This window comes from Diadema antillarum, unplaced genomic scaffold, assembly GCF_040938485.1.
Source record: "Diadema antillarum isolate AM-2024a unplaced genomic scaffold, OU_Dant_1.0 seq00000160_RagTag, whole genome shotgun sequence".
Taxonomy (NCBI): Eukaryota; Metazoa; Echinodermata; class Echinoidea; order Diadematoida; family Diadematidae; genus Diadema; species Diadema antillarum.
In genome coordinates, this window is record NW_027271231.1 from 541544 (window position 1) to 555953 (window position 14410).

The following is a 14410-nucleotide window of genomic DNA, read 5'->3' on the forward strand; positions in this document are numbered from 1 at the left end:
AAAAAAAATATGTGCATTCTTTTTCTGCATTTAATTTATCTGCATTTCAGAATCTTTCCCAAGACATGCGTAAAGGCAACGGCTTCCAAACCGAACTCTAAACACGTCATTTGCTAATATGATTATGAACAAGCAATGAAAACCGTAATTGAAGAAAGTGGATGATGTTTGAATACTCGCTGGAAAGCATGATAGTTTCGACGGTCAGCTAGCTCCACGTTTGAATGTAAAATTTTTCCTTCTTAGTTCGCTGATGTCAATGATATTTACTGTTCAGCTTGTTTTCCTATGTTTTCCCTACAGTTATCGCGGAGACAGGTGGAGCAGCAAATGAGGAGGGTAAGCACGCTAGACGAGTACATCAATGCATTCAGAATAAACGACACCACACGAAGCGTCAACTCCAGATATTCCATCTATAGAAATCCATCGTCTGTGAGCAAGAGGAGTTTTAGGAGATTGGGGAGAGCAGGGAAAGACAGCTCACGTGAGTATACCAACTACTTTTTGTACCCTCCATTACAATAGCAATATGTCCTGTCTACTTAAAGGACAAGTTCACCTTCATATATAATAGACATGTGGGTTGAGTGAATGCAGCAATATTAGTAAAACGCATCAGTGAGAGTTTGATCCGTTCAAAAGTTATGCATTTTTGAAATTTCTGCTCAGTCACGGCTGGATGAAAAGACTACTATAGCTTGTGATGTCACATGAGTACAACGATATAAAGAAAGAATAAAGAAAATTCAACATATTTCCATTTTTCCCGCATAACAAAAGAACACTTGACTTCTCTCTTTCAGAAGGCAGGAGGAATAATATTACCCTTAACATACATCAGTAGCAAGTCCAAGAAATGTGCGCTTTATTCAAAGAGTAAAGTTTTGTGAAATTCTCTTTTTATTTTCCTTATATAGTTGTACGCATGTGACATCATACACTGTAGTAGTCTTCTCTTCCAGCAGTGACTGTGCAGATACTTAAAATATTCATAACTTTTGAACGGATTGTCCAATTTTCCTCAAACTTTCACTGATGTGTTCTACTAATATTGCTGCATTCTCTCAATCCTTATGTATATGAAGGTGGACTTGTCCTTTACGTATATCATTCATGGCCCAGTGTGTGCGTGCTACCACAGTGGGGAATCTGAACTTTGCGTTTCCGCACCGTCATAACTGAGATTTTGGTTGTGTATGTATTAAGCAAATCTACCGTAGATGGCGACATATAATAGTACCGAATGAATCGGAACTGAAGTTTATTTCGCGTTCCCACCGCGGTGGTTTCATTGGCCAATCTCCGAATTGAGTTTATCTTTTAGGGCGGCTTGTACGAGATGTTAAGTCAAGTCAGATACAATGTACTCTGGTAGAAATAAAGCTAGTACCTCGCTAATCACGTGTGGTGTGTCCTCTAAAAGTAATAATACTCACTCAATTAATTAATTCCCAGTCCACTTACTCGATCTCAACATTTCACAGACTGAGTCTGCTCATCAAGCATTCACTTAACGACGGAGGCTGGTATTTTTAACTTGCTATGCTACCTTTTGTTTCGATATTGGTTACTGTTCGAAAAAAGAGAGAGAAAAATGAGGGGATGTGTCTGAATTTGACCAAGAGACAAACCAATTGAATCCAAATGCGAGGTAATTTCAATAACGACCAGATCCCCATATCTGTATAATTGCGTCCTTTTGAAACACCTCTTATGCTACGGAGTAAACAAATTAATGAGAGGGAAGGGGAATAAGGCAGGGAGAAAGAAGGGAATGTAAAGAAAACACCAAAAAACGGGCCATTTGCAAAAGAGAAGTACACAAGATGGTGGCGAACCGTAATGAGTTGAAATCTCGACCACAAATAGAATAAGGATTTCTGCCCGACTGGTTTCTTTAACCGTCAATCATCTGTCTTCTTTTGTGTGGATTTTCCAACGTAATGACTTTGATGCGCGAATCATCATCGTGTGTACTGGCTGCAAGGACGACGGACAAAGTCGGGGAGGGCTCACGGGGAATACTAGTATTCATCGCGGGAATATGTTGGTCCGCGCCATTGCAGAGTGGCGTTTGATAACAAGGGAGTGCGTGGGCCCTTGCCCAACAGTGCTATATACTCACACGGAATACTGCGGATGGGGCTTCAGAAATAAGCCATGACCTTGTTGCGATGAAAAGAATCGTTGTATCAGTAAATCGAAAGTACGAAACACACTCTGGCAGAGCCTAAAAATCTCATAGCTTTGTTTTGAATTGTTCTCATCATGGAAATACGACACGGCTGATCTTCACGCAAGTGGGCTTAGGTAGTGTGAACTGCTTAGATACACCCCCCCCCCCCCAAAAAAAAAAAGCAACTACACACGCACGCACACACACACACACACACACACACAAAGTGCACACATGCACGTACACACACTCATGCACGGACACACTTATGACCAATGGTGTTTAGGACGTCTCTCAGCTGCAAATGACAAAAAAAGAGCATCATCCAACGCGACAAAGTCAATGACCTCTGAATGTACTTTTCCAAGCCGTTGGCTTTTGAGTCACCTTTTAGTCCGGCTCTGATCAAGAATATATGACGCCAATCGCATCTCTCTTTCTTTAACCCTTAACGTGCTTTGAGTGCTGATTCTCACAGAAAACCCTGCATGTGATAGGGCTGTATACACTACCCGAAGTCCCTGGCAGAAAAGGAATGAAGCGTTTGTAATTCATGCAAATTGACATACGTATACATGGCAAAAAAAAGAAAAAAGATTGGTGTCAAGCAATATTATTTCGTCTAGATTTGTTTACCGAAGATCAGATACAATGAGAGGCTAGATCAGTCAGATCCGCTTTTTGGCACTGGTAATGATATAGGATTGAACTGACATAAAAATAGCAAAAATTCTATCACCATTAATGCGTGGAGCTCGTTCTGTTTTATTGTCAATCTCTTAAGATGCCAGAGGTAGATCACCAGCTGCACTGACTGTCAAGAACAGTGAAAACATTCGTTGATATAAGGAGAAAGGAGTAAAAGTTTCGTTTCGTTTAGTCCCCGAGCGAGCTGAGTCTGGTCACTTTGCTTTTACACTTCAAACCAAGTACTGGAACGTAAACATAATCAAATACAGTGTATATGTGTTATAATTATACCCATTATGACTGAGAGAAAACAAAACAACGATTAATTGTTGTTGTTGTTGTTGTTGTTGTTGTTGTTTTCTTAACATCTTCTTTAGATATTTCTCACACAAGTTGGAATTCTATTTAACTACCCAGTATTTTATTATGGTCCATTAACATAGAGAGTTTTGTTAAAATACATCTATACAGCCGCATCAGTTGTGTAGAGAAATTTTTGGAATAATGTGCACTGTTATCCGTTCACTCGTGTCTTGAGAATCCGTAGTATTAGAGCTCACTTGAACAGACCTTTTGGGGGTTGCAGGCTCATAGATTTATATTTGTATGAGGTTCTGATTTGGGGAGCTTTAAATAGACATAACGGGGAGGACGAATTTGTGAGGAATAAATCATAGCAGCTATGAGCGTCGTTTGCACCCGCGCAAAGCCACAGGGATCGCTAACTGCTTCTTGATGCTACAAATCAGGCGCGAAGTGCACCAATTTACTGCATGATCATTTCGCCAATCATATCTCTTTCGTCATCTACGTGTGCGATTTCTCGCTTATCGACCCTTAAGATTGGACGCTTTCACCTCATAATATCGCCAAATATATCATATACCGTTTGACAGGACCGCATATTATTGGTATATAGGGGGCGTTCGCTACCACTAACCCTTATCACTCGCGTAATCTGATTAATGTATTCGAGAGCGTTGAACATTTGTCACCGAATCAAATTTATGACCAGGTTTTGTAAAATCAAATGGGCATAGTTCTTTCCCCTCTTCGGAGCGGTGCGTGCTGCGTTCTTGGAGAGAGAGAGAGGGAGAGAGCGGGGGGGGGGGGGGAGCAAGGGACAGATAGAGGAAGAGAAAATATATATTCCTACATTATTTACATAAATATATTTATGCGGTAAACAAATCGGCAGAATCGCTTATAAACCTAGAAAGAATTTTTTTTTTTACTTCGTACAATTAGAATGAATGGGAATGCCATGCTTGGTTTTCGAGGTTTACTTAAGTTGAGTATAGTCAATCTTTCGTATATCCTATTTGGAGCGCTTTAAGTGGTAATGCGGCCTGTTTATGAACACGGTCTGAAGTGTGGTGTGCAGGCATTTTCTTTCTCTCTCTTTATAAAGTCACGCGGTATTGTCCCCCTTTCAATCTAAACGACTTCAGCGAGTCAAGCCGAGGTCAAAAGCAAATTGCCACTGTTATCAAAGCCACTTTGGTTCAACCACCAAAATAACAGGGTGAAAGATAGACGAGGGTAAAAAAAAAAAAGAGGGACGAATGATACATTTGATATAAATGGAGAGCGAACAAACATCAAATTCAGTAGCATCCCATTGTCCGTGTCAGTCTGGGCGGGCGAATGACAATGAACGTACTAAAATGCGCATTCCAGTTCACTCAGCCTACGATGAAGGGGGGGGGGTGGGGTGTAAAGGGGGTGGGGAGTAAAGGGGAGGGAGAGGGAGAGAGAGCAGAAGGGTGAATTAATTCTACAGCGCGTAATTTCAAACTCTGTAGACCGAGGAGACAATGACACTGTGAATCGACCAAAAATCGGCATGAAATGGAACATGCCCGGGTGCACAGAAATATTTAAAGGATTCCATTTTCAGGTTATTCTTCTCCCGACAAAGCCTAAAAGGCCCCCAAAATACGATTAAAGCTGCTCGTCCCCCGAGCGGGTAAATGATGGGGCACGAAAGAGGCTGCGTAGAGCATCTCAACAGTTTCCTCTGATCACCCTACCTTATATACCGTATAGAGTTTAGTACAGGTATTCATTGAAATTAACCGTAGTGTTACTCATTCCTGGGCACAGGTACTCGTAACCACCGGGAGCTGCGCCCCTATCCCAATATTCTTCTTCATCAGTTGGTCCGTCATTTTCTGTTAGTAGGACTTGGGATAATATCAATCACATAATGTGAAAGCACGGATGACAGACTTCAATCTTTCCAACAAGTCGGAGTAGGTCACGTGAACAGAGAAGTCTGCTTTGAAACCGCCCAAATCCAGCGTACTAGTCTCGTGATGTTGTATGGATGGGCTGCCTTCATTATATACCGAAATATTATGGAGAATATTGTGTATATAATATGTACCTCGTGACATATTTTGACGATTGAATGCCTCGAGATGTAAACGACGCGGGTGACCGTAGGTATAATGATCTTAAATATTATGTTCTAAGATTTAAATTGTCATGACATACCCCCTAGCTCCGTCTGATAAATCAACAGGACAATTCATCGGCATTAACTTTTCATGGTAAAATTCCTCACCTTTTATCCGTGTAGTGAAGAAGACACTGCTTTTCCCTCTGGCTCACAGACGGGCAAGTTACTTGTTTCGTCTGTCCTTTCCATTAAAAGCAGCATTGTTACAAATACCACATTAAATTTGAGACGATCTGGAAGTCATCAGATCCAACAAACTATCTTGCTCAGAATTCATCGCTTGCTCACAAATAATACCATCAGCGCGAACAATAATAATAATGATAAAAGTTATCGTCAAAGACCAGTGTTATTTAGCTTGTCATTCTTGTCCATAATCGACAATTCCAAGGATATTCACGAAAAACACTCATTAGAATGGAATGCAGGAGGATGTACGTCCCTATCACTGCCTATCCAGTCTCGTAATGCAGCTGAAGATAGGCCAGGGGCTATTATGACGTCACTCATCGTTAAAAATTTCGCGAGTAGTCCCTTTTAAAATGATAGAGAATTTGAAGGTGATGAGTAGAAGGGTTTCTTTCTATTGATTTCGAATCGCTCAAAGGTTCGAAATTGACCCAAAGGTTTATTGTACTTTGATGATTTACGAAGTCGTATTGAGAGAGGAAATAAAAAAAAAAACTCCTCCCCAAAGGGAAAAAAAAAATATATATATATATTTTAATAATGTTCAGATGATTTTCACAGGCCAGTGTTGGTATATCCGTGGATTTTTGCAGCCAGTATGTCAGTTGAACTTTTGAGTGGCAGCCTGTGTTGTTCGAATTGAACCTGAAGAGCTGCTGTTTACTTCCTATGCGTGCCTCTGCGTGTGATGTTCTTTCCTCTGAAACCCCAAAATATTCAACCCCTTCATCCTCCCAGCGCTCTTGGAGCCATCCGCTCTCGTTCCGCACACCGTACTCCCAGCGGGCCCCCAGCGGGCCCCCGCTCCAGTTATAGCACGGGGTGCAGTCACTGTGTTGCAACAGACAGCAGTGAGCACCAAGTTTGACACAACTGTGTTTTGTTTTTACTTGTCATCTTCTCCAAACACGTCCAAAAAAACAGTGATGCATGCTTAAAAAAAACTCTGATAAACCCGTGAAAGCATTGATGTTGATCAGTGGCGGATCCAGAGGGGGGCGCAAACGGCGCACGCCCCCTTTATTTTTCTTTAAAAACAAAAGAAATAAAAAGAAAAAGATGAAATGAAACCCGGAAGTGGCACCAGAAATATTAGCCACGCCCCCTTTACAGAATTCCTGGATCCGCCCCTGTCAATGATAATGATTATATGATGATAATAGATTGCAATGATAATGATTATTCATATAGCACTATATTTTCCATAGAAGTGCTTAAAGCGCTCCAAAGAAGCGAAAACGGACAATAATACAAATAGGGAACATTGCATAACAAACAAACACCCGAACAAACAGTTTAGAACATTTTGTGCAAAACTAAGGATGTGATTTTAGTGTAACCTTCTGTGCATCAATATTGTGTGTTTCCCAAATATATTATGGCAATTTATGAGAAAGTAAAGGTCCCCGCACCGCACGAACAAATGACCAAAATCAGAATCGTCATTATCATTATCATTATCATCTTCACACAAATGGTAATAACAAAGATAGAAATGAAAATGTAAGTATAAACATCAAAACTTTAATATGAGTAGGTAGGCCTATATGATCTAGTTTATCTATTCAGCATTACCTAATCAAAATTTCTCTTACAACCATACGGGGTATATTTTTCTTCAAACCTCTAAAATAAGTTTGAAATCTGAAGTTTGAGTGACTTTGAATCTGCAACAATCTGTAAACATAAAGAATAATTTTTGTTTGACCACACCAAGCAAAATGTCATACAACTATCTGTCAAAATGTCTCGCAAAGCAAAATTATACTGCTGTTCCTTTCTGAATTGTAAGGCCTGACCGCGCAGAGCACGGATTCGGTTTATTTTTGTCAGCGGAAAAATTGAAATTCTTCATATCTCCTGGAATTTGTCGGAATATATATATATATATTTTTTCATTTCTCTAGAGTGTTTGAGGAAGATAGTAATCGAAAGCTGAATGAGAAACGGGAAGGCGCGAAGAAACTGCGGGCGGATGGGCTGGGTAGGGAGTAGAAGGATACGACCTTCTGTGTCTTGAAATTCAGTAATGTCTATATTTAACCTTTGTAAACAGGAAAACAATGTTTGAGCAAAAGGACAGTTAAAAAGCGGCAAATCGAAATTGAATGTGATGCGGAGACTCTTCTTGAGTGCTGCTGGAGCTCGAGATGTGCTCACATTTTTTTTTTCTTGTGGAAACGTTCGTGTTCGTCCTCTCTAATGTCAACCAACTCTTGGCACTTTTCTGAAATACGTGCATGCGTTAGAGCTTTATGGCGAATCTGATGGGCAGATGATACAAGTTTTACTGTGTTTTGGGGACTTGCGATAGGTTTTTATTTGTTTGGTTACATGTATGTTGCTGTTGGCTTTTTTTTTTTTTTCGAGGGAAGCGTAGAAGCATCACGTACTTGTCTGATGAAGTTGTTGTTGTTGCTGCTGCTGTCGTGTGAGTGTGTGTGTGTGTGTGTGTGTGTGTGTGCGTGTGTTGTTGTTGTTATTTGTGATTTTTTTCTCTTTAACCTGCAGAGGGCAACATCTATAGTAAAATGGGGTTTGACCGTTTCCATGGAAACTAGAGAGATGGCGGATGATTAGGGCACCAATGTGTCGTCAGTGGCGTTTTGACAAATTGAATATCGCTGGAACGAAGACAGTAAAGTATGGAAGTCCGCAGAGCACAAAATGTATCCTCAATGAGCCGTGACACACCCAAGTGACAAAGCTGAGAGCAAAAAAGAAAAAGAAAAAAAGGACTTGGAGAGAGATGAATAAAGAAACAGAGTGATGAGAGATAGGCAGTGATAGTGATGGAGCTCCAAAGGGTGTGGACAAGGAAGGCAGAAAAAAATATGGAGACGGAATGAAAGAATGATAGATAGATAGATAGATAGATAGATAGATAGATAGATAGATAGATAGATAGATAGATAGATGAATAGAGACAGATAGACAGATAGATACATCTAGATAGATGAATATACAGATATATAGATATAAAGAGAGAGAGAGGGGGACGTTTGTGATGAGAAGCGGGATATGTTGATCTTTCGGGTACTTACAAGAAAGTCAGTATGATGGCATACAGATAAGCGCCGTTTTTAAACATTTAAAGTAAGTTCAACATCAGATAGAGCAAAGTAAAACTTTTCCATTAACGTATTGTATCATCGGTTGCCAAAGGGTCAAGCCTATAGCTTATTATTGGCAACCGTTCTGTATGGTAATTCATAACATATGTACTGTTATGATGTCACAAATGTACATTATATGTGTAATGAAAATTTTTCAAATTGTAGAAACTAGCTGTAGTGAGTATCATATTTGTATATATTATGTTTGATTACTAGTATATTGCTAAAAATGTAAATGATTCCATACAGAGTATAAATAAATCAAAGCAAATTAAATCATTGATACCTCACCTGGTGCAAAACAAAATCGCCTTTCCATTATTGTCTCATTTTCTTCGTTTTTAGCAGGTTTAATCGCAAATATCTCAAATTTATGAAACTGGAATTAACTCCTTCTTGGGATCTAATTCTTCATTTACTCTGACTGGGACGTGATTGTTAACTATGCAGAGAATTGAATAGGCCTTCTGATAATTGATTTTTATATCTGCCATTTCTCCTCCTGTGATCGCTTCCGGACAGCCTATAAGCCAAACAAACAGGAACTACAGACAGAAAATGAACAGCAGCACACATACAAAAAGTCAATCATCCGCCATGAATATTTTATACTTACAATTTTATGAGTGCACTTTTTTTAGTTATGTATCTTAGTGCATCAAATACGAAAAGAACACAGCTGAGCTTGTCTGATTACAACCCCCCCCCCCATAAAAAAAAAGAAACTAAGTTGTAACAAGAAGACGGTCTGTTGGGGGAGAATATATAGGAAAAGGATTTTATCTCTTTTTTTTTAACTTGCCGACGACTGCAGAAGCGCTGTATATCGAAGTGAAGTCAACAGAAGCTGGCAGACATTAATGTGGCTAATAGTAACTGCAGAGGCGCTGTTTATCGAAATGAAGTCAATAGTAGCTGGCAAACATAATGTGATGACACATAATAATGAACGTCAAGAAGTGATTGAGTGGTGTCATTATTGGCGGGCTGAGGGAGGAAACGAATGACAAAAGCTGTGGACCCGAAATCCTATTAGCATGCCCTGCATATTCCACATTCTTCGTCATCTCTGTTAACAAAAAATGTTAATGTGCAATTCATGTTAGTTCATGATTAGTTCTCTGCATGGCAATCATGTGTGCGTGCATGTGTCTATGTGTGCGTGTGTGAATTTGTGTGCGTATCCGTGTCGGAGGAAAAAAAAAACAAACACAGGCTGTCAGTAAGTTGTCAAAGTAGGATGCTATCGCGCATCAAGGCCCGTTGTGGAAATAGTATAGCGCCCTCTACAAGAAGTTTAGCACCGATGAGCGAATGGGGTTCACGGTTAATGAATTCAGGGAACACTTTTCCAAACTACAGCTCCGTTACATTCTGTTTCGTGAAGTAGTGATCGTCTTTTAGATAGTAAGAATGTAAGAAATAAGAAAACAATGTTTGCGACAAAACAATATCTTTATCTCATGCAAGCTTGGCTATGTTTTGTTGTTGTTTGTTTTTGACAAAGTGCACTAGCCATATTCCAGTGTCATGTAGCTGTGATTCGAAATCATTGCTTGTTTGTGACAACATCTTGACGTAATTCTTGATTTCTATGTTTGTCTGTGTTTCTCGTCCGTGCAGCGAGCAATGAGTTCATGGATAGAGTGAAGGAGGAGCAGCAGCGCGCCCGTTGCCAGCCGCGTGATCAGGTGGTGGACGCCTACGAGGAGCTGGGCATCCCGCGCGGCTACAACCAGTTCATCTACCCGGAGTGTATCGTGGTGCGGCGGTGCAAGCAGGGCGGCTGCTGCCGGGATGACCAGGAGTGCGAGTCCTCGAGGAGAACCAATATCACGATGAACGTAAGCATCCTTTTAATTTACAGAGTCACTCACCAGGCTTGCCGATTATATCCTCTCCTCTATATCCGGTCCTCCCTTCGTTTTAATTTCATCTTGTAACTCAATTGTCCGATCCCTGTATACGCAATACATCAAGTTGAAGCAACAATGTCGTCAGCTCGCATCCAATTTTATCGCTTTACTCCTTGAGCAGCTGTACTCATGTCCAGATTCTTCTCCTTTTAAACATTCTTTCTTGGAACCTGTTTCTTACCCCATGCAATGGTTCATTTGGTCGACTCGAGCATTATTCGACCGTTGTTAACCCGTTCCATACGGGAACCTGGTGGCCTGTGTATTAAGTCTATGGGGAATCCAGAATTCAGTATGGAACGGGTTAATTTTTCACTGTTACGTCAGTTGAAACAAAACCTTTAAACTAGAATCACCGAATGTAATATCAATCGTAATTGCTATTTGAGTTTTTGCTATGGCAACAGTGGGAAATTTAATGACCAGATCCGTCTTTGCTTCGCATATTGATTAAAAGTTAGAATTGATTTGAAGTATAATGATTGTTGCCAATATCATCACCACTTAAGTAAGGCACGACGCAAATTCCGAAAGTAAAGGATGTGGAGTATGAAAAACCACTTTGTGATGGGCACAGTGACATGCTTGGCCGCTTGACACCAGCAGTGACTCGTTCTCTAACAAAGAACGTAATGTTAACTGACGAACTAACCACCTTTGATTCCCAGATTCCCCTGAAGCTAATCTTCTCGAATTTCTCTTTGGTCCACTATATCCTCGCCAACCTTAACAGTTCTTCATCAACGCCGTGGAGATCACGCGCGACATCGAGCACGACACCGAGTGCGAGTGCCAGGACAAGCCGTCCTTCTGTCCGCCGCCAGTGATGGACTGTCCCGACACCAAGGTCTGGTCCTACAGCGAGTGCACGTGCAAGTGCCGCAACCCGTGCCCGAAGCCCTTCTTGCAGGACGAGGACTCGTGCGCCTGCGACTGCCTGACCAAGGACCGCAACTGCAAGAACATCTACCGGGGCCGGCGGGGCCAGAAGCTCTCTCGGGAACAGTGCGAGTAAGTAGGCCAACACCACCGGAGGGCTTTCTGGAATTTTAAAATATAGCAAAAAGAATGAGTGCATAATACCTTAAAAACAACAACAAACAAACAAACAAGCAAACAAACAAAGACATTGATTGCGATGGTTTTCTTTTGTATCGCTGCTGTCTAATTATCATTGCGTCTGTTGAGAATGAGAAGGGCGTTAAGTTGTCTCGAACACTATGGGTTTAGTGGCAACTTAACGCCCTTATCATTCTCAACCGACGATTGTTTTCTTTGTCATGTTGGCTTTAAAAGTGCTTATTATCATTTTGGTATCATTATTATTTAGTTTGAATAACAATGCAATCTATATGATTAGTTTCTACTATTATCACTGATAATTGCCTGCATCGTAAGTTGTATTGCCAATATACTTAAATTTTGATTAACATGCAAGTAACGTAACTATAATGTATATTCAATTGAGTTTGGAATAGTCTTTAGGCGTTTTCCTTATGTCACTTAATGTTGTCAGAACTCTTCCGCAAAATTAAATTTCCCCTACACATTTTTCTTTGGAATAACGAACCTTCCGAATAACGAACATCACCCATTTTGTTCTCCCGTCTTTACCACAGTTGCGTCAAAAAGGGTCTGTGCGCCGTGCCTCCGTGCAGCCATTCTACGTTCTCAATACAACACTGTAGGTGTAGTAACTCGTCAAGCTGAGAGGGACGGTCCTCTCCCGGGACGATCTTCGACGCTCATCACTCATGTTGCTCGTTCGTTGCACCGCTCGTGAAATCTTTGATTTTGGCGCGGAACGCGGACTTAGTTTATGTCGATGTTGTTGTTTTTTTGTCTACAAACCAGTAGAAATTACAGACTGTATTCTGATCAACAGACGCCTTTTTACACCTTATCATCCTTGCCGTGGTTTTGAATTGCGAGAGGGATTGGTCTTCCCGTCCCTTTCCAAAAGATGAGATCACTTTATCTGTCTAACATGGATTGAACCGAACATTCCTTCGTGCTTCGAACTTAAGGCGAACTTACTTCCTATAACGTGCGGAGACCATGCTGCCCTACTTCGCAAGTTCGCACATTTGAAAGATTCACTGGTTCTGGACGTAAGTGGGCGCACTACCTGGATATTCGCAGTCAGATGCCTATATTTAAAGCCACTGGGCCATAGGGCCCACGACCTGCAAATCTGGGAGGCATTTATCGTGGAATGGGACACGTCACCCGCCAAGGCGCTGTACTCGAATCCGGATCCCGCATGATACTAGTATTTGTTCATGTCTTTACAATGTTTAACCTTGTTCTTCCTGACCATGTATTTTACGGAGTTATATCTTTATTTTTTTGTTTCTCCTGCTGACTCTACATGATATGTTAATCCACATGAAACTTTGTGTACGAAGAGGAAGTGTACAGGCGCGGAATAATCATAAACTTTGAATGTCATAAATGTATTCAGTGTCATGAGTTGTTTGCTGCCGTGTATCGAAAAGTCAAAATACTAGAACTGGTGCATGTAATATTTCACATTATGAAAAAGGAATGATGTATATATTTATGTAAATGTATCTATTATCGATAAATATACTATTTAATCATTGTCTTAAATGCCCGTTTGAGCATATAGCTTTACATTTACGATATGTAGATGATGCGAAGTCAGTATTTCTACAGATTATACCGCGTAGCCACGTATTAATAATAGTCTAGGAGAGCGAGGAAGATATTGAAAAAAAAAGAAAGTTAGGCGTATTTATGATTATATAGCTTGGGCTAAAAACCGATGTAGGCAAATTTCGTTCTTCCATGTTTCGTTTTGTCGAAAGCCGACTCCCGAATACCTCAGCTCTGATGAAAATTGTAACCGTTTTTGTGTTTATTAGACGAAATGCACTGTTGAGACCCTCCATTGCCAGCCATTGTTACAATGTCTGTTGAGGGAATTCGAATGCTGAAACAATCACTGCTGCTAACATTATTGCTTCCACAAACCAATACTTAATGTTATTTTCTATGCTCATAGCATTACCACTTCTGCTGTCTGATCTTATCACTAACTCTGCTTCTGCTACAACGAATACTACAACTATCCTTATCAATTTGCTTATTCAGGGCATCGTTACTACTATACTATTATATACTGTAACGACTGCTGCAACTACTAATTCTTCATCTTTGGTCAATATTAGGGAGCTTTAGATTTGCGACGCTGACGTTTAGACGAAGATTGCGTTGGCCGTTCTCTTCTTCTCCCCGTGTTGCAAACTAGCTTTCGATTTCGCGGAGACGCAACCTATACAAAGTAAATTGGCGCCCCATTTGATCCGTGCATGAAGTAGCTCTCTGCGTCGTGAATTGATCGGACGCAAAAATGGCCCAGAACCGACCGTGAAAACTCTGACGACGCGAGGTTGATTTTGATAAGCAAATTTGCCCGTGCTGAGAACAGTCCTGTTTTTTCCTCTTTGAACGTCCGCGTCGTGCAAATCTAAAGCTCCCTAATATCACAACCTTTAAAATAGCTCCATGTTACAATCGTTTACTAGTCTCCATTTTGATAGCAATACACATCCCGTGTGCGGATGAGAGGGGGAAAAATCGTGACAGAAAAAAAAAACACTTTTTTTCATAACATCGCTATAACAATATTGTTATCATTACCATTAAAAGTGAATATTTACAGTAGAGGTGGTGCTATTGAGGTTTCCCCGGAAAACCAAAGTTTGCAAAGAGTATATAGTTTCATCCGGAAGACAGTAGAAAGGAAAATGAGAGTGAGCATGAAAATGAAGAGAAGAGGAAAATGCTTTTTGAAAGAATATCTAAGAAATGGAAATTCATGTTGTCTTAG

The 14410-nt window shown here is 40.6% G+C and overlaps 1 protein-coding gene across 1 annotated transcript; it reads left to right on the plus strand.

Moving 5' to 3' along the window:
* Positions 1 to 309: 309 nt before the first annotated feature.
* Positions 310 to 12295, plus strand: LOC139727900 (uncharacterized). The gene is made up of 4 exons (XM_071638871.1): positions 310 to 491; positions 10266 to 10482; positions 11288 to 11565; positions 12174 to 12295. Exons 1-4 carry the CDS (start codon positions 331 to 333, stop codon positions 12262 to 12264), a joined length of 747 nt encoding a protein of 248 aa, XP_071494972.1. The 5' UTR covers positions 310 to 330; the 3' UTR covers positions 12265 to 12295.
* The last annotated feature ends 2115 nt before the right edge of the window (positions 12296 to 14410 follow it).